Below are 20,427 nucleotides of genomic sequence, written 5' to 3' on the forward strand. Positions count from 1 at the left end.
CTGATAGGCTGCCGGCCTAGTGCCTGCAGCCTCAGAGAAAGGGTAAGGGACACGCCTCTCCCTCCCCTGCCCCGCCACAGCACAGGTAGATGACTGTGGAGATGAGCGCAATGGAAGCACTCATCTCCCTGTGCCCGACTGCGGCGGCTCACTTGGGGGGGCATTTTAGTTGGGGGGGCACATGGGGGGCACAGCGTGATGTAGGGGGGGCCGTGGCCCCCTCTGGCGACGCCACTGCAGCTAAGTCCCCCTAAGTCCATCGTATGTAATATAAAATTGTGCCATTAGAAAGTACAACTTGTCCTGCAAAATATAAGTCCTCATACGGCTATATGAACGGAAAAATGAAAAAGTTATGACTTCAGGACGGCAGGGAGTGAAAATGAAAATGGAAAATTGTTTGGTCATGAAGGGGCAGGACAACAGGCACTTACTACCCTAGAGGGGGTTACATGCAGTGTTACCTACTCCACCAGGTGAGTGGTTTCTCATAGATCGATTATAACATACAGAATTGACATATATATAATACCCTAATACAATCAAATGCACGGAAAACGTGTTGTGTTCGCCATGAATACATATGAAGCCCTAGCGGTAGGATCGCTTACAAGTCACGTGCAGCGCAGCTGATTTACTACAGGATTGTCAGAAACAACCTGGCACGTTCACCTCTCTGTTCTGTAATCCCAGAGTATGGAGCGGACCGCCAGTGTCCGTAATCTTCCTAATGTCCTATACACAGCTAATGGGAGATAGACTTTAATTCCTAGTGACACTCCTAAACATAACTAAGCCCCTCATGATTTATGGCGTTCAATAGAATGTCGTAACCCTGGCTTGTTTTCTCCTAGTTCTTTAATCTCTACTTGGTTTTACATACCAGACATTATTCTGAGCCAAAATGAACAAAAACCCTAAAACATTATTCCAAGGCAAACAGATGTTGATTTTTCATACAAAAAAATAATTACATCTGTTAGGGCTGTTTACTCACGTCTTAGGAGTTTTTGGCAGACGTGGATTCTTCACCAAAAAGCCGCCATGAGGCTGCATGGAAACTGCCGCACTATGGGAAGCTGTGCTGCCACCTATGCACCTGCAGTTTATTGCTGCGCCTGCGCCAAGAAAGGACGTGTCCTTTCTGGGCACGATTGTAGCCGTTAACTGCAGACTCCTATTGAACACAATAGGAGGTGGTTTCCATGCAGCTTTTTGGTGCAGAATCCGACACAAACTCTAAGTGCACAAATAATTGCACTTCCCAGGAATCATGGTGGGAAACTGTACCTTCAGGCACAGGAGATTTATCAAGACCGGCAAGTCTTAATCTCTACCCAGCTTGCATCAGATGTGCCACAATTATTAAAAGGGTTCTATACCTTTTTCTTACTGATGATCTATGCTTTGGATAGATCATAGGTATCTAATCGGTGGGGGGTCCGACACCTGGGAACCCCACCGATCAGCTTTTTGAGCAAGCAGCAGCGCTCACATCCCTCTCACTGCTTCCCACAGGCCAGTGACGTCACTACTGGCGACTTTCACCTATCATCCGCACATTTCTCCTGTAGGACAAGTGTTTCATTTCATGGCGCCCAATTCATACATGCTTGCGAGTCCTTCAGGGTGCAGCAGCTTTCCACTAATGGAAGGTGTCCAAAGCAGGGTCCCACCTATATGGCTTCAATTTCTTCCCTATTAGCTTTTCTGTATGGTTATGTAGCAGGTTTTTCTTTTTCTGTGTAAAGATACTGCAGCTGGACCACACAGGGTTTGTGCTGTAGGCTGTGCCAAAATATTAAGATCTTCACAGATCCCGGCCTCTGCTGCACACAGGGGCCTCCTGTACGGCTCGTCTTCCTTGTACAGGTCAGACACTCTCTCGCTATCTGGTCTGGTCTGAGCATACTCTGCAGTCCCCTCTGTAAAGACAGTAATCTGTCCTGGTTTTTATTCGCAGTAAAAGATATATCTCCCCCATTGTCCTCAATACCGCTGATTATCCATATCCTAAAATTGTTGGGATGGTTAACGATAATTTTTATGTCAATGAACAGCTGTAATTAGGCCACTTCCAAAGTCAGCGTTTGTCCAGTGATTTCCATCAGTGATTGTGAGCCAAAGCCAGGAATGGAGGCTACAAAGAAATAGGGTGTGGTGAAAGGATTAAAAGGGGTTTTCCGACCCCTGAAATGGTATCTATCTGTACTACATGCACTGTACTGCTCTCTACCTGTACCACATGTACTGTACTGCTCTCTACCTGTACCACATGTACTGTACTGCTCTCTACTGTACTACATGCACTGTACTGTTCTCTACCTGTACTACATGTACTGTACTGTTCTCTACTGTACCACATGTACTGTACTGTTCTCCACCTGTACTATATAAAGTGCACTGCTCTCTACCTGTACTACATGCACTGTACTGCTCTCCACCTGTACCATGTGTACTGTACTGTTCTCTACCTGTACTACATGTACTGTACTGATCTCTACCTGTACTACATGTACTGTACTGCTCTCTACCTGTACTACATGCACTGTACTGTTCTCTACCTGTACTACATGTACTGTACTGTTCTCTACCTGTACTACATGTACTGTACTGATCTCTACCTGTACTACATGTACTGTACTGCTCTCTACCTGTACTACATGCACTGTACTGTTCTCTACCTGTACTACATGCACTGTACTGTTCTCTACCTGTACTACATGTACTGTACTGTTCTCTACCTGTGCTACAAAAAGTGCACTGTTCTCTACCTGTACTACATGCACTGTACTGCTCTCTACTGTACTACATGCACTGTACTGTTCTCTACCTGTACTACATGTACTGTACTGTTCTCTACTGTACCACATGTACTGTACTGTTCTCCACCTGTACTATATAAAGTGCACTGCTCTCTACCTGTACTACATGCACTGTACTGCTCTCCACCTGTACCATGTGTACTGTACTGTTCTCTACCTGTACTACATGTACTGTACTGATCTCTACCTGTACTACATGTACTGTACTGCTCTCTACCTGTACTACATGCACTGTACTGTTCTCTACCTGTACTACATGTACTGTACTGTTCTCTACCTGTACTACATGTACTGTACTGATCTCTACCTGTACTACATGTACTGTACTGCTCTCTACCTGTACTACATGCACTGTACTGTTCTCTACCTGTACTACATGCACTGTACTGTTCTCTACCTGTACTACATGTACTGTACTGTTCTCTACCTGTGCTACAAAAAGTGCACTGTTCTCTACCTGTACTACATGTACTGTACTGCTCTCTACCTGTATTACATGTACTCTACTGTTCTCTACCTGTACTACATGTACTGCTCGTTACCTGTACCACATGAACTGTACGGCTCTCTATCTGTACTACATGAACCTGTACTGCTGTCTACCTGTACTATATGTACTGTACTGCTCTCTACCTCTACTACATAAAGTGTACTGTATCCTACCTGTACTACATGTACTGTACTGATCTCTACCTGTACTACATGTACTGCTCTCTACCTGTACTACATGTACTGTACTGCTTTCTATATGTACTCCATGTACTGTACTGCTGTCTACCTGTACTACATGGACTGTACCGCTCTCTACCTGTATTACATGTACTGTACTACCCTCTACCTGTACTACATATACTGTGCTGCTCTCTACCTGTACTACATGTTCTGTACTGCTCTCTACCTGTACTACATAAACTGTACTGCTGTCTTCCTATACTAAACTGTACTGCTCTCTCTACCTGTACTGCATGAGCTGTACACCTGTATTAAATGTATGTTACTGCTCTCTACCTGTATTAAATGTACTGTACTGCTCACCACGTGCTGCACTGCCATCTACCTGTACTACATGAATTGTGCTCTCTACCTATACTACATGTACTGTGCTGCACTTTTCCTGAACTACATTTACTATGCTGATCTTTACCTGTACTACATGTGCTGTACTACTATATACCTGTACTACACATTCTGTACTGCTGTCTGTGTATGTCAGAACAAGCTGCTCCATTGAACATCAGGTGACGTTAAGTAGGTTCTGACACAATAATGGACCTCTTCAATAACAAACCCTTAAGGAACAGCATAATAAAATGCCATTTGAAACTGTTTTGGAGACAATGGGGAAGACTTATCAAGAATAGGGACAGCAGAGTTGTAATTACACCAGCTCACCGCTGAAAAGGTGACGCCGAGCACCTAAACACTGAAGAGAAGGCAGCCCTCGTACCAGCGTGCCAGGTCAGACCCCTTCCTATCTGATAGCGACGAACTATCCTGAGGATAGGTCATCAATACAAAACAGTAGACAACCCCTTTAAGTCTAACACTTCTGTATTGAGATATTACTCTACTTTCTACGCCACCCTTTACTTGGAGTAAGATTGCAGAAATTTTTGCAACTTTTTGAAAAGACGCAGCTGATAATGAAGTGAATGGTGTAAAAATACAAGATGCTGAAATATTGTTCGCAAAAAAAGCAGAAACAGTTTTGCTTTACCCCAGAATAGGGTACTTGGAAAAATGTTTCTTGTTATTTAAATTCGATTTAAATGTATTGTATTACCTGTATAGTTTTTTATGGATAAGCCAGGGTTAACAATCCTGACTCTACCCTGTAGGAGACTAGGAATTGGACTAGGTCCACCCCTAGTTTAGTGTGTGAGTCAAGTGTTAGCTGTAGATGAGCTATATGTGCTCACTCTTGAGAAGACTAGGCCTGAGTCCCAGAGAATCACTATCTCTGAGACATTTTTATCAAGAAGGCCATCTCTACTCTCTAGTACTCCAGAGAGAAAGAAAGAGCTAGAAGGTCCAGAATCTGCATGTCCAAGCATTGGAGTCAGTCAGTAAGGTATTAGCTGTTCAAGGCTCATAGAGACTTTACTGTAGTGAGAGGGACATTACTAATACACCCTTTACACTTTAGCCCTCAGCTGGGAATTACAGACACGTTTGTGAGAACTTTATTGCCAGCCTTAGATTCTGCAGAGAGAGAGATTGATAGAGAGGAGGAGCACTACAACTCACATCTTTTCCTATATCCATACATTGTTATCTCGGAAGATTTGCGCCGTGAATTGTTTGAAACTGTTTAATATCATTGGATGTACCACAACTCCCATTCTGCACTTTAGTAAAGAGATTATTTTCTACAATTGGCCTGGTTACTGACTCCAGCACAGTGGGCTGGCTACAGCACCTATATTTCCTGCCCTGCACCCATAACAACAAGGGCACCCAACTACCCTGAGAGAGGAGACCCAACATCAGGGTGTGCCCTGAGGGAAGGAAGGATGCACCCTCCTCTCACTGCCCTAGGCCTAGGGAGCATTGTTGTGGGGACTGCCCTGTGATTTATGTGAATAACCTTTGCCATTAGAGCCATGACCACTCTCATCCTCTGCTCTGCTCCTCATGGAGTGGGCCAGTCGCAAGGTCCTATTTTGCAACATTTGAAAGCCAGGATCCTGAAGTGCAGTGCTTGATAAATTTCCCCTAAGTAAGTTGTTGCTAAGGACAATTTGTATGGTTTTACTCAGAAATAGTTTAATAATTATATGACATGTACTCAATGGCCCAGATTTACTAATGTGTCTGCTCCTAGAATCTGTCTAAAAAGTGCTGCAAATGGGCACGATTGGTACAACTAGGGTTTCTACAGTCTTTCTAACTTGCCTGTCAAGGGGGAGGGGCTTGTTGAAATGGGGTGGGGCTTCATAGAAAAGGGGCGTAATCTAACATGCACCAGTTTGCATTCAAATTGCACCACAATTCTGGTCTCAAAGTAAGCCAACCAATAGTTGGTATAGAGTCTATCTCTGCACCACATTTATCATCCAGTCTGAGTCCCTGTGAAAAATCTGCTGCAGATGGTGGTCTAGACAGCCGGGCTAAGGTTACACCATCTACAGGATTTGTAAATGTGGCCCAATGATTTTCCATTGCACTGCATACAGGTATACATGTATATACCCATTTAGTATGGCTTGATACAAAGCCCTCAGAATTATTTCCTCAATCGGGCCCAAGGCACCCAGCCTGAAGCTGAAAGTCACAATAGACTGTCTTCTTTTATAACTGTATTCTGTAGCTGTTCCTAGGCTGTATTCTATTGTGATGATGTCACAATAGACTATTTGTTCATGATTATGTGATGTCACAATATTGAATTTTTTTTTTTTCATTCTTTGGTGATTTTCCATTTTGGTTATGTCACAATTGATGGTCTCTTCCTTTATACTGTCACTCATTTTCTGTTGTGGCGATGTCACAGTAGTGTTTGTTTTTATTCCTACTCTTATTCCTACTTTATTGATGATGTCACAAAGGCCTGTGTCTTTATAAGGTGTTCTGTTTTTATGATGTCATAATATATTGTGCCCTCAATTCATATGATGTGTGCCTATATTTATAAGCTTTGTTCTATTCTGATAATGTTGTCAGAATTAGAGCCCATTGACACCACCGTACTTTTCTGTCCACATCCGTTCCACAATTATGTGTATCGGAAGCGGACCCATTTATTTCAATGGGGCCGCAAAAGATGTGGACAGCACACTGCGTACTGTTCACACCCGTATGTCTGTTCCGTGGCCCCGCAGAAAAAGGTAAAACATGTCCTATTCTTGTCCGTATTTGTGACAAGAATAGGCATTTCTGTCATGGAGACGACTGCTGGTATTCAGGGAAACAGGGGAGGGGTACCACCTTTAACTCACCCTTGGCCCCTTTACCCAACCTTGACACATAACAAACAACACCGACAACTGTGTCACTTTTTTGCTGGACGGTGATCGGCCACAGCTTCTTTATTAAAGCGGCAAACCTTAATAAACTATAATATCGGAGCGGTATGCCAAATGCTGGACTCCCAGCGGGCAAGTTAAACTGTAATCATCAGAGCGGTATGCCAACTGCTAGACTCCCAGCGGGCAGTTACGCCATCTGCTACCCCCATATCTCCGCTATACTCAAATGCCGCCAACTGTGACTTCATAAACTCGACCAGAATTCGCAGCTCTCAAAAGCCGAAATCATCGGAGCGATATCCAGACCGCTGGCTCCTAGCGGGGGCTCTTAAGAATAGAAAAACAAAACAGAATAACCAAGTATCTATAACTGATCAAAACTGTGCACCTTGACCCCCCTCCCACGAATAGCCACAAAGGGAGGGAAGGCCAATTTACTTCCACATGCAAGAGGAAGTGACCGGAACAGGGAGGGGTATATGTAACCTTCAGGTTTTCCTGCACCGCCCCCATCCTGTCTAATGAGGATCCCCAGTAAATGAACCCTTAATGGCCCTGATCTACACCTACTTAACCATTAGCGTGACGGGGCCAGACTTCCTAAACGCCCTGAGGGGAAAAGGGGGGTGGATGGGGAGGACCATCAGTCCCTGAGCACCCTCCGTATACAGTCGGGCACTTGCCAGGATGTTCCGTTCTGAAAAATGCTGAAGGCACATGACCAGTATCCGTGTTTTGCGGATCTGCAATATGCAGTCCGCAAAAACTGATACGGTCCCGTGAATAAGCCCTAAGACTGACCCAACAAAGTAACAAAAGTCTATAGTTAGCCAAAGTACTGAAGTATTAATGGGCATCTACAATACCAGCAACCCAAGTCTCCAGAAGAAGACACCCTGATTTGTTTTGCTGCTAAGATCAATTTACTGGAATGTATTCACAAGTAATCCATTGGCACCAAGGCCACAGTACTTGTATGGATGAATACACATTAAATGGAATAAAACTGGGGACAACATAATAAAAAAAAGACTTGGGTATTCTGGTTACAAGTAAGCTAAGGAGCAGTGCTCAATGTCAGGCAGCAGCTACAAAAGTAAGTAGAAGAGAGATAAACACCTGTGATCCCAATGTAATCTTACCCATTTATAAACCTCTCCTAAGGCCACATCTTGAATATAGGGATCGGTTTTAGGCTTCGTTTACTATACCGTAATTTATATAGGAGAACTACAAAGGGTTCAGAGACAGGCAACCAGATTAGTAAATGGGATGAAAGGCCTCTCTTTTAATGAGAGGTTTAAAAAATTGGACTTCTTCAGCTTGGGAAAAAAAGACGCCTTACAGGTCATCTTATCTACATGTATAAATATATGTGTTCCCGAAATAAAGAACTGGCACAGGATTTATTTATTCATTCCAAGGACTTTACAAAGGACCACATGACATTCATTACATGTAGAGGAAAAGAGATTCAGATATCAATACAGGAAAGGATTCTTTACAGTTAGAGCAGCCAAACTACCCCAAGAGGTAGTAGTTGCAGATACTATGTCAACATTTAAAAAAGGGCTACATAGGGATAATAGCAAACAGGATTGATGGTTATATAAAGAGTCACTGTACTTTCACATAATTTCATTTAATTTAATAGAGAATGGTGTAACTTTAAATCACCTAATTTAAAAAAATATGCCTGCATCGTCCTGAAAAACAACTGCAAAGTCATGGGGTCTCACTTCCACCTAATTTGCAGTCCACTGCCTGATTCATCCCTGGTGACAGAGATACAGAAGACGGCTTACAGGTAATTGGGGTGTAAAAAAATAAAAACAAAAAAATTAAATTGACATAAAGTAAAGCCCCATGTATCACCGAAAAAAGGTGCAAAAATTATTTACATACCTGAACGGGTAAAAAGGTTATGGCTTTCAAACACACATGTACTAAAACAACTAAGGAGGCCAGTCTTGACCTGGAGGGTGTCTCCCAAGCATGTGGTGTTTATGCAGTAAGGGTACAGGAAACATCAGCAAGTGCGTCTTACAGAATTGTCACTGTTACCTCACCCTAGAAATTTCCTTGTCAAATTAAGTCAGTGGTAATGTGACTCGGTGAAATCCGGAGCTCCCCTACAGATTGTGTCCCTAGGCTCCTCTAGATGTACATCGTAATGATGAACGGGCCGACCGCCGTCCTGTATGATGTCTTATACAATCAACTGGCTTTTTTTTGTAGCTGATGAATTATGCGGCAGGATAATTGTCCTAGAATTGACCTTCACAATCAGGTCCCACGGAGAGTTGAGACTTGGTATTATTTATGTAGAAAATGATATGATTAGGTTTCATGTTCCACATGGAAAATCAACAAAGGAAACCTGCATGGAAAATGGTTGTGGTTCCACTTACTGTATACTGAACTTGTGCAACCCAAAGGTCAAAAAGAATAATCTACTCTGCTTCATTCGCCAAGGAGGCGTGACTTAGTGGCCAAGGGGCACTGCAGTTGGAAAAGGGGCGTCACAAAGTAATCCAATAGGTGCCAAAAAGTTAGACAAAAGTGTCTAGCTATGCAAGAAACTTATCATCTAGCCTGAACTACTCTGATAAATTTGGCCTAAATATACACTGCCTACATTTTAGACAGGATTAATAAATCTGCCCTGGTAGTTCCTGAATCATTTCATCACATAAATTGATTGAAAGAAAAATATTAATTAAAAGGGTTGTCCCTCAAAAAATAATTCTACATTATGTAAACCAGATCTTGGATCTGAATACTTTTTTAATTGCATGTAATAAAAAATTTTGACAACTGAGTTATTCAATAAAATGCATCTGTATAGCGCCACCTGCTGTTTGTTCTTTTCCTAATTTCTCTGTCCACCTCAGTAACATCGTTAGGTGGATGCACATGCTCAGTTCCATCCTTCATCTGCCACCAGCCTAATCCAGAGCTAGAAGCTGTGACAGTGGAGTCCCCTTTAACTGTGATAGGGGAGAGCTGCAGTAGAAAGAACAGGCCCCCTAAGAAAGGACAAACCCCCCCTGAGCTGTGATATGAGAGAGCTGCAGCCAAAAGGACAGCCCCCTGAGAAAGGACAGCCCCCTGAGAAAGGACAGCCCCCTGAGAAAGGACAGCCCCCTGAGCTGCCAGCTTGAAATAAATGTTCCAGAGCAAATGGAGCAATGAATTCAGAGATCTCTGGACCCATGTAAGCTACAGGGCTGGTTCTAGCTTTGTTAGAAATAGATTTTCATGTACTATATGATGTTCGATTTTCATGTTTAAATTAGTCATGTATGTAAAACTGTGATATAATGATTGTACCTGAATATAAGGGCCATTTAACTTACCTATAATAGGGGTTCCCACCATCTGAATGGCTGTTTTAGAATTTATCTTATATCAAACCCTTTGGCTCAAGTAATGAAAACGTTAGTACTTTTACAATCTGAGACTGTAACCGAAATATTTTACCATGTGTCCTCCTGTCCCTCTGTATTTCTGTAGAAGTGGACCATTGCTCTGAATCTAACCATGGATGCCAGCATGTCTGCACCAACACAGACGAGTCGTACACGTGCCAGTGCTATGAAGGATTTGTTCTGAATGCGGACCAGAAGACTTGTAGAGGTGAGCGGATCTCCTATTATACACTGCGTGCAGAATTATTAGGCAAATGAGTATTTTGACCACATCATCCTCTTTATGCATGTTGTCTTACTCCAAGCTGTATAGGCTCGAAAGCCTACTACCAATTAAGCATATTAGGTGATGTGCATCTCTGTAATGAGAAGGGGTGTGGTCTAATGACATCAACACCCTATATTAGGTGTGCATAATTATTAGGCAACTTCCTTTCCTTTGGCAAAATGGGTCAAAAGAAGGACTTGACAGGCTCAGAAAAGTCAAAAATAGTGAAATATCTTGCAGAGGGATGCAGCACTCTTAAAATTGCAAAGCTTCTGAAGCGTGATCATCGAACAATCAAGCGTTTCATTCAAAATAGTCAACAGGGTCGCAAGAAGCGTGTGGAAAAACCAAGGCGCAAGATAACTGCCCATGAACTGAGAAAAGTCAAGCGTGCAGCTGCCAAGATGCCACTTGCCACCAGTTTGGCCATATTTCAGGGCTGCAACATCACTGGAGTGCCCAAAAGCACAAGGTGTGCAATACTCAGAGACATGGCCAAGGTAAGAAAGGCTGAAAGACGACCACCACTGAACAAGACACACAAGCTGAAACGTCAAGACTGGGCCAAGAAATATCTCAAGACTGATTTTTCTAAGGTTTTATGAACTGATAAAATGAGAGTGAGTCTTGATGGGCCAGATGGATGGGCCCGTGGCTGGATTGGTAAAGGGCAGAGAGCTCCAGTCCGACTCAGACGCCAGCAAGGTGGAGGTGGAGTACTGGTTTGGGCTGGTATCATCAAAGATGAGCTTGTGGGGCCTTTTCGGGTTGAGGATGGAGTCAAGCTCAACTCCCAGTCCTACTGCCAGTTTCTGGAAGACACCTTCTTCAAGCAGTGGTACAGGAAGAAGTCTGCATCCTTCAAGAAAAACATGATTTTCATGCAGGACAATGCTCCATCACACGCGTCTAAGTACTCCACAGCGTGGCTGGCAAGAAAAGGTATAAAAGAAGAAAATCTAATGACATGGCCTCCTTGTTCACCTGATCTGAACCCCATTGAGAACCTGTGGTCCATCATCAAATGTGAGATATACAAGGAGGGAAAACAGTACACCTCTCTGAACAGTGTCTGGGAGGCTGTGGTTGCTGCTGCACGCAATGTTGATGGTGAACAGATCAAAACACTGACAGAATCCATGGATGGCAGGCTTTTGAGTGTCCTTGCAAAGAAAGGTGGCTATATTGGTCACTGATTTGTTTTTGTTTTGTTTTTGAATGTCAGAAATGTATATTTGTGAATGTTGAGATGTTATATTGGTTTCACTGGTAAAAATAAATAATTGAAATGGGTATATATTTGTTTTTTGTTAAGTTGCCTAATAATTATGCACAGTAATAGTCACCTGCACACACAGATATCCCCCTAAAATAGCTAAAACTAAAAACTACTTCCAAAAATATTCAGCTTTGATATTAATGAGTTTTTTGGGTTCATTGAGAACATGGTTGTTGTTCAATAATAAAATTAATCCTCAAAAATACAACTTGCCTAATAATTCTGCACTCCCTGTATACTAAGCATATTTCCCTACTACTTCTATGCCCCAGTGTTATGATCACCGACATAGGAAAAATTCACAATGACTGCCAAGGAGAGTTTCAATTACAATTTGTGCGCCATCCACACCAGCCTGATATGCACTATATAGCATTCTGGGCATGTGCAGGGAACTCCCTCTCTGTTTCCTAAACATCACAATGACTCATCAAATCATTTACTTTGTTGGACTTACATTAGCAAATGCCCAATTCTTAAAGAAGCACTCCCACAAAAATATTTATTCTCTGACCTGTTAGAAAGGCATCTAATGTAAAGTGTAGTAAAGGTAATCTTCTCACCAGTGATTGTATTTGTGAGTTATAACCTCCCTTCTGATACTCAGCTGTGTCATGTGACCAACAGACTGACTTTCCAAACAACACAGCATCTTGTGTGTGGACAGGAAGTCAGTTTCTTTATGTATTCCTATGGGAGCCTCAATGTCAGTCTCATAGGAATGAATGGAGAAGTAACTGACGTCCTGTCCTGTCTCAGCTGGAGATTAGAGTGTTGGTCACATGACACAGCTGAGGATCAGAAGGGAGGGGATAACTCGACATACAGTCACTGGTAAGAAGATCACCTTTACTACAGTTTACATTATGTACCTTTCAAATAGTTCTGAGAATAAACATATTTGTGGGAGTTCTTCTTTAATCAGATTTAAAGGAGTTTTCCCTATCCTCACGTTTTCCCATCTGATATTTGGCATCCCCACCAATCCGCTGTTTGAAGAGGTCGTAGTGCTCCAGTAAGCACTGCTTCTCCTCACAGCATACCAAGCACAGCGCCGTCCATTGTATAGCGGATGTGCTTGATTTTGCAATCCAGGCACATTCACTTGAATGGAACTGAGCTACACAAAGGGTATGTGACCAATGAAGGTGATGTCACTGGCGTGGGCAGAGGCCATCATTCTACCCACAGCCCTTCTCCCAGCCCGCTACTTCCAAATGGAATGGGAAACCAAAAGCTAGAGAATGATATCACCAGTAGTTGTGCCCATCCCCCTCCACTAGGCTGTGCTAATGTCACTGGAGGAGGGTCATGGAATGTTTCTGCCCCGATGCAGCCTCTGGAGGCAAAAGTCACTTTCCAGATCTAAAATCACTTCTTAACAGTTCCATTTAAACGAATGGCCTAATATTGTCCAGGTTTTCTTACAAATTCTGATGTTATGCCCAGTCCAATATATCTAATGTTATCTGTCATCTTATATTAACAGTCTCATTGAAGGGATTATCCGGGTAAAGATAATGATGACCTATCCTCAGGATAGGTCATCATTATCAGATCGGCGGGGGTCCAAGTCATGACATCCCTGCAATTAGCTGTTTCAGGGAGCTGCTGCACTCACCGGAGCTCTTGTGAACGATGCAGGATCCCGGCAGCTTTCCAAAATTCCAAGCACAGCGCCGTACATCGTAAAGTGGCAGTGCTTGGTATTGCAGCTCGGCCCCAATCACTCCAGCTATGTGAATGATGTATGGTGACATCACATGGACTAAGAAGAGGCCACAGTGCTTCTGGACTGGGACCCCTGCCCATCTGTTATTGATGACCTATAGTAATTTCGGGATAAGCACTTTAATGGCACCAGAGCAACATTACATCTAGTAATCCAGGAGCAGAAATACCATAAATGTAAGCATATGTAGCCGCATAGGAGCCCAAAGATGTCCACTGTCACCTTAAGGCCTCATGCACACGACAGTATTTTTTTGCGGTCCGCAAAAAGCTGTTCCGTGATCCGTTTCCGTTTTTGTTTCCGTGTGTCTTCCTTGATTTTTGGAGGATCACCAGACATGAAAAGTGAAAAAGAATCTAAGTCAAGTTTGCCTTGCAAATGATAGGAAAAAAACGGACGCGGACGCGGATGACAATCTTGTGTGCCTCTGTGTTTTTTCACTGACCCATTGACTTGAATGGGTCCGCGAACCGCTGTCCGTGAAAAAATAAGGACAGGTCATATTTTTTTGACGGACTGGACACACGGATCACGGACGCGGATGACAAACGGTGCATTATCCGAGTTTTCAACGGACCCATTGAAAGTCAATGGGTCCGCAGAAAATCACGGAACACAACAATGTGAGGCCAACGTTAGGCATGAGGCCTAAAATGAAGCTAGACACTTCCTACTGACAGATTATATATAAGGGACTGAGCTACTGACTTTCATGGCTCCCATTAACTAGTACAGGGATGCCCAACCTGCGGTCCTCCAACTGTTGCAAAACTACAACTCCCAGCAAGCCCTGAGAGCTGGAGGCTGTCCAGGCATGATGGAAGTTGTAGTTTTGCTACAACTGGAGGGTCTCCAGTTAGGCATCCCTGTACTAATAAATTGGTAGAGAGACATCATGGTTGTGCTCCATAGTGATCCACTGGAGGGCTAGGGGGCCCATAAACGGTTCTTGCACAGGGGCCCTGTAGTACACAAACCTGGAAACTAGTGTATAAGTCTAGTCTAAAGGCCCCCATAGGCAGAGCAAAGCCATTTAAACTCACAAATTTTGGCAAGTTATGTGTAAGGGGGCCTTCTGACTCTATCCCAATAGATGATGTCAGGGGAAAGAAAGATGAAGCATGTTGGAACTGATTATTTTGTTCTGGCAGCAGCTTACTCTCTTCTCCCAATTCAGAACACATGTATGCTTGACCAAGCCCAGTGTGCACGTGTACAGGTTAATTGTCCTAAACTGGCTCTTACTTGCAGTCTTATCTAGTATCCCCTGATATAAATCATCTAACTGGCTGAACAGACTTCGTGGGGTTGTATGGTAAAATCTTTGTGCCCTTGATTTCATACAAAGCTAAATTTATACTGTTAAATTCCATATGAATTGGTAAAAAAAAAAAAAATTCTGCCATGTTCAATTCTGCACTAGAAGCATGGCCTCTATCTCAGTAATATAACGAAGTAACTAGGGCACCACGCAATGAGATACGAAGTGCCTGCAGCATCAAAGTACAAAACCACAGGCACTTCAGGCACCATCAGACTTGGATACCTTTGTCCTATGATTGGAAGTTATTCTGAGAGCCCAATGTCAATCTATACAAAACATGCACATGTTCACTTTTAATCAAATAGTGGCATTAGAAAGTACAACTTGTCCTGCAAAAAAACAGGAAAAAATAACAAAGTTATGGCTTTCGAAAGGCAAGGAGTAAAAATAAAAATAAATGCAAAAGTGGAAAATGGCAATATTTCGGCCCACCATAGAGTCTTATGTTCCTTCATCTTACAGATGAAGGCACACATCATAGAAATGAAGGCACAATATACAGTATTTTGACATCATCAAACTAGAACAACTTATAAATTAAAACACAGGTCATTGTGACATCATCACAACAGATCGCAGCCTAGAAATACACAGGGAAAGATTAATTAAAGTATTTACGCCCCTTTGTAGCATAAAAAAGTAGCAAATTATGGTCATGCCATATTTATGGCCTAATTAGCGACTTCTTATGCTTGTGGTGAGAAAAGGGAAGGGTCCTCACAAGAGCGGGGCCAGCCACAGTCTACCAGATTTACAATGATTTGAGCCAGAAGTTGTGGTAAATTATAAATGTACACCAGCTAATAGTTGACATACAGGGAGTGCAGAATTATTAGGCAAATGAGTATTTTGACCACATCATCCTCTTTATGCATGTTGTCTTACTCCAAGCTGTATAGGCTCGAAAGCCTACTACCAATTAAGCATATTAGGTGATGTGCATCTCTGTAATGAGAAGGGGTGTGGTCTAATGACATCAACACCCTATATCAGGTGTGCATAATTATTAGGCAACTTCCTTTCCTTTGGCAAAATGGGTCAAAAGAAGGACTTGACAGGCTCAGAAAAGTCAAAAATAGTGAGATATCTTGCAGAGGGATGCAGCACTCTTAAAATTGCAAAGCTTCTGAAGCGTGATCATCGAACAATCAAGTGTTTCATTCAAAATAGTCAACAGGGTCGCAAGAAGCGTGTGGAAAAACCAAGGCGCAAAATAACTGCCCATGAACTGAGAAAAGTCAAGCGTGCAGCTGCCAAGATGCCACTTGCCACCAGTTTGGCCATATTTCAGGGCTGCAACATCACTGGAGTGCCCAAAAGCACAAGGTGTGCAATACTCAGAGACATGGCCAAGGTAAGAAAGGCTGAAAGACGACCACCACTGAACAAGACACACAAGCTGAAACGTCAAGGCTGGGCCAAGAAATATCTCAAGACTGATTTTTCTAAGGTTTTATGGACTGATGAAATGAGAGTGAGTCTTGATGGGCCAGATGGATGGGCCCGTGGCTGGATTGGTAAAGGGCAGAGAGCTCCAGTCCGACTCAGACGCCAGCAAGGTGGAGGTGGAGTACTGGTTTGGGCTGGTATCATCAAAGATGAGCTTGTGGGGCCTTTTCGGGTTGAGGATGGAGTCAAGCTCAACTCCCAGTCCTACTGCCAGTTTCTGGAAGACACCTTCTTCAAGCAGTGGTACAGGAAGAAGTCTGCATCCTTCAAGAAAAACATGATTTTCATGCAGGACAATGCTCCATCACACGCGTCCAAGTACTCCACAGCGTGGCTGGCAAGAAAGGGTATAAAAGAAGAAAATCTAATGACATGGCCTCCTTGTTCACCTGATCTGAACCCCATTGAGAACCTGTGGTCCATCATCATATGTGAGATTTACAAGGAGGGAAAACAGTACACCTCTCTGAACAGTGTCTGGGAGGCTGTGGTTGCTGCTACACGCAATGTTGATGGTGAACAGATCAAAACACTGACAGAATCCATGGATGGCAAAGAAAGGTGGCTATATTGGTCACTGATTTGTTTTTGTTTTGTTTTTGAATGTCAGAAATGTATATTTGTGAATGTTGAGATGTTATATTGGCTTCACTGGTAAAAATAAATAATTGAAATGGGTATATATTTGTTTTTTGTTAAGTTGCCTAATAATTATGCACAGTAATAGTCACCTGCACACACAGATATCCCCCTAAAATAGCTAAAACTAAAAACAAACTAAAAACTACTTCCAAAAATATTCAGCTTTGATATTAATGAGTTTTTTGGGTTCATTGAGAACATGGTTGTAGTTCAATAATAAAATTAATCCTCAAAAATACAACTTGCCTAATAATTCTGCACTCCCTGTAGATTTGAAGTTCTGGCTCACGGACTGCCAAAAGATTAGCCTGTGCCTATTAAAATAAATAAATTTGGCACATATTATTACAGCTACTTTTTTCTAAGACTGGGTATGAAACACCAGTCTTAGCAACTCTGACCCATTGTCTTGTGACATCATCAATAAAGACAGAGTATTGTGACATCATCACTAGCAAAGAAGTAAAACACAGACAATTATAACGTCATCAAAATGTATCACAGCCCAGGAGCAAAAACAATCACTAATGTGACATCACCACAATAGAAAATAATCTACAGTGTAAATGAAGACACCATCAATTGTGACATCACCAACAAAGAAGGAAAACACAGACTATTATGACATCATCAAAGTGGATCACGGCCCAGGAGTAGAAACAATCACAATATAATACTGCTTATAAATCACAGTCTATTGTGACACTCAGGTAACTTAGGTCCACTTGAGGAAATAGGGTACGGCTACATGGCGACATGTGCTATGTCAAGTAATGATTGTCAATGGTGTCACAATGCGGCGTGCTGCCACTGCAACGCAACAGACTCAAAAAATATAGTCATGCTGGATTTTGTGTTGCATGTCGTGTGCGACTTTTACTCCATAGGCTTTAATGTAAGTCGCAACAGCAAGTCGCCCGTATTTTTGTGTAGCGTGACTTTTGCCGAGTAGACCTACCCATAATTTTGAGGGCCACCTATCAATTTATACTAAACATGTACATGTATATTTTGTAGGTCAGTGCAAAATCATTGTCTGCATGCATCATATAAAAAATTATTTGTGAGTAAGACAATAAAAAATAGCCCTTATTTGTAAAACAGCTTGAAATGGGGTTGTCTTCGGTGGCTTTGTATTTGAAGGTGTCCAGAGCTGTGGCCCACCGGAGAATCCTTTGGAACAGTAGTGAACCAGTCCAACAGTCACCCTGTGGATCTTCCACGTCCACTGGGGCTTACGTTATATAACTGCGGTTCTTGATTTGTCACAATTTGCCTACTATATGAATTGTATTTCTCATTTCAGCTGTGGACCACTGTGCGGTGAATGAGCACGGCTGTGAGCACCTGTGTGTCAATGCAGAAGGGTCGTACGTGTGTCAGTGCTTCGAAGGATACTTTCTTCGGGTTGATAAGAAGTCTTGTCAGAGTAAGAGGCTGTTGTTCTGTTCTCGACCTAGTGCAGTGCAAAGTCCAATGAATAATCCCTAAGGCCTCCTGCACACGTTTCTTTTTTTCGTTTACGTTCCGTTTTTTGCGTTCCGTATACATTCATTTCAACGGATCTGCACAAAAAAACGCAAGGTACTCCGTATGCCTTCCGTTTCCGTATTTCTGTTCAAACATAGAACATGTCCTATTATTGCCCTCAAATAATAATCTGTGGCTCCATTTAAGTCAATTGGTCCGCAAAAAAAACGAAATGCATACGGAATGCATCCGTATGTCTTCCTTATCCGTTCCGTTTTTGCGGAACCATACTGAAAATTTTATGCCCAGCTTAATTTTTTTATGTACTTGCTGTTTAAAAATTATTGTATACTTCCATTTGCAATCCGCAAAAAACGGATCACAAACAGAAACCAAATGGAATGGCAAAACGGAACAGAAGCGGAAACACTACTGAAACAAAAAATGGATCTGTGAAAAACGGACCGCAAAATACTTAAAAGGCATACGGTCGTGTGCAGGAGGCCTAAGGGGGAGATTTATCAAACTGGTGTAAAGTAGAACTGGCTTAGTGGCCCACAGCAGCCAATCAGATTCCACCTTTCATTTTTCACAGCTCCTTTGGAAGATGAAAGGTGGAATCTGATTGGTTGTTATGGGCAATTAAGCCAGTTCTACTTTACACCAGTTTGATAAATCTCCCCCTAAGTGTTTGCCGAGTCTTTACATCCACAGAAACTTGAAGGAAATGACAAGTTAACATCATTTGTAGCCTCTTGGCAGACAATATCGGAGGTTAAAACTTTACCACAAAAATTCTCAGAGACGAGGACATTTTAATGAGCAATTCTAGATGCTCTAAGTTCATACATTGCTTTGTCTGTGTTCTTGGAGATGGTTAGTGTAGAATTCTTGATATTTTGACCATAATAGCTACCAAATTCGTACATGCCGTAGAGCAGGGATCAGCAACCTCCCGGTACTCCAGCTGTTCTGAAACTACAACTCCCAGAATCCTCCTTTCACTTCTGTGGGAGTTACAAGAACAGCCAAGTACGTGTGCATGCTGGGAGTTGTAGTTTCACAGCAGCTGGAGTGCCGACGGTTGCTGATCCCCGCGGTAGAGGTAGACCATGTGGCTTTTATGGTAGACCAGGGTTCTTCAACTCCGGTCCTCGGGACCCACCTGCCGGTCATGTTTTCAGGATTTCCTTAGTATTGAGCAAGTGATACAATTAGTGTCAATGCATCAGGACTTACCACAGGTATTAATGGAGGCACATCTCACCTTCCCCAAAAACATCAAAAACTTAATATATAATAAATAAGACGCTACAATCTGGGTTGGATGAATAATGGCTGCAATGCTTTATTATGGGTTACCTTAAATAAACAACACCAGAATCAATTATCATAAATAATGAAATAAATATGAATAATTCAACATTAAAGATGCACCAAAGTTATCAAACATCATGCAACATTTGATAAATTTGATGCAAATTACAGCAACACAAAACTGACTTTAGAAATTCTCCTCATGATAAATCTCCCCATGTGTTTTTTATATGTTTTTTATGCAGTCAGATGTTACTTTACAGTCTGTAGTGAATCATGAAACAGAACCATTTTAAGTGTTTTTTGTATAGTGTTTTTGCATTTTTTTAAAATCATTTTAGGTGTTAGGAAACACGGGAATTTTTTTTCCAGCATTTTTCCCTTTGTCATCTCTATAGGAGTTGAAAAATACATGTAAAAATGCCTGTTTAAAATTAGGGGGGAAAAAGCCGCATAAAGACACCATGAAAAAAAACACAAAGAATGGTATAAACCAGATGGCGTTTTGGTGCACCATGGCAGAGCAGGAAAATGAAGATGCACCTTGCATGCGTGTGAATGAAGAGCTTGCGTGTCGTTCTCTCCTGCCGGTCAAGGCGGACACAGGACTTCAGAGGTTTTAAAGAGAACCTGTCACCACAAAACGCAATGTAATCTATCCATGTTATAGAGCAGGAGGAGCTGAGCAGATTGATATACAGCGATCCCTCAAGATACAGTGG

General features: G+C 42.4%; 1 protein-coding gene across 2 annotated transcripts in view; it reads left to right on the top strand.

Moving 5' to 3' along the window:
• MATN2 (matrilin 2) overlaps positions 1–20,427 on the top strand; it is a 166,335-nt gene that overhangs the window by 97,239 nt on the left and 48,669 nt on the right. For both annotated transcript variants that reach the window (XM_040431256.1, XM_040431257.1), the window contains exons 9-10: positions 10,310–10,432; positions 18,225–18,347. In XM_040431256.1, the coding sequence (XP_040287190.1) occupies positions 10,310–10,432; positions 18,225–18,347 (246 nt within the window). The remainder of the gene's footprint in view (positions 1–10,309; positions 10,433–18,224; positions 18,348–20,427) is intronic.

This window comes from Bufo bufo, chromosome 5 (genome assembly GCF_905171765.1).
Source record: "Bufo bufo chromosome 5, aBufBuf1.1, whole genome shotgun sequence".
Lineage (NCBI taxonomy): Eukaryota > Metazoa > Chordata > Amphibia > Anura > Bufonidae > Bufo > Bufo bufo.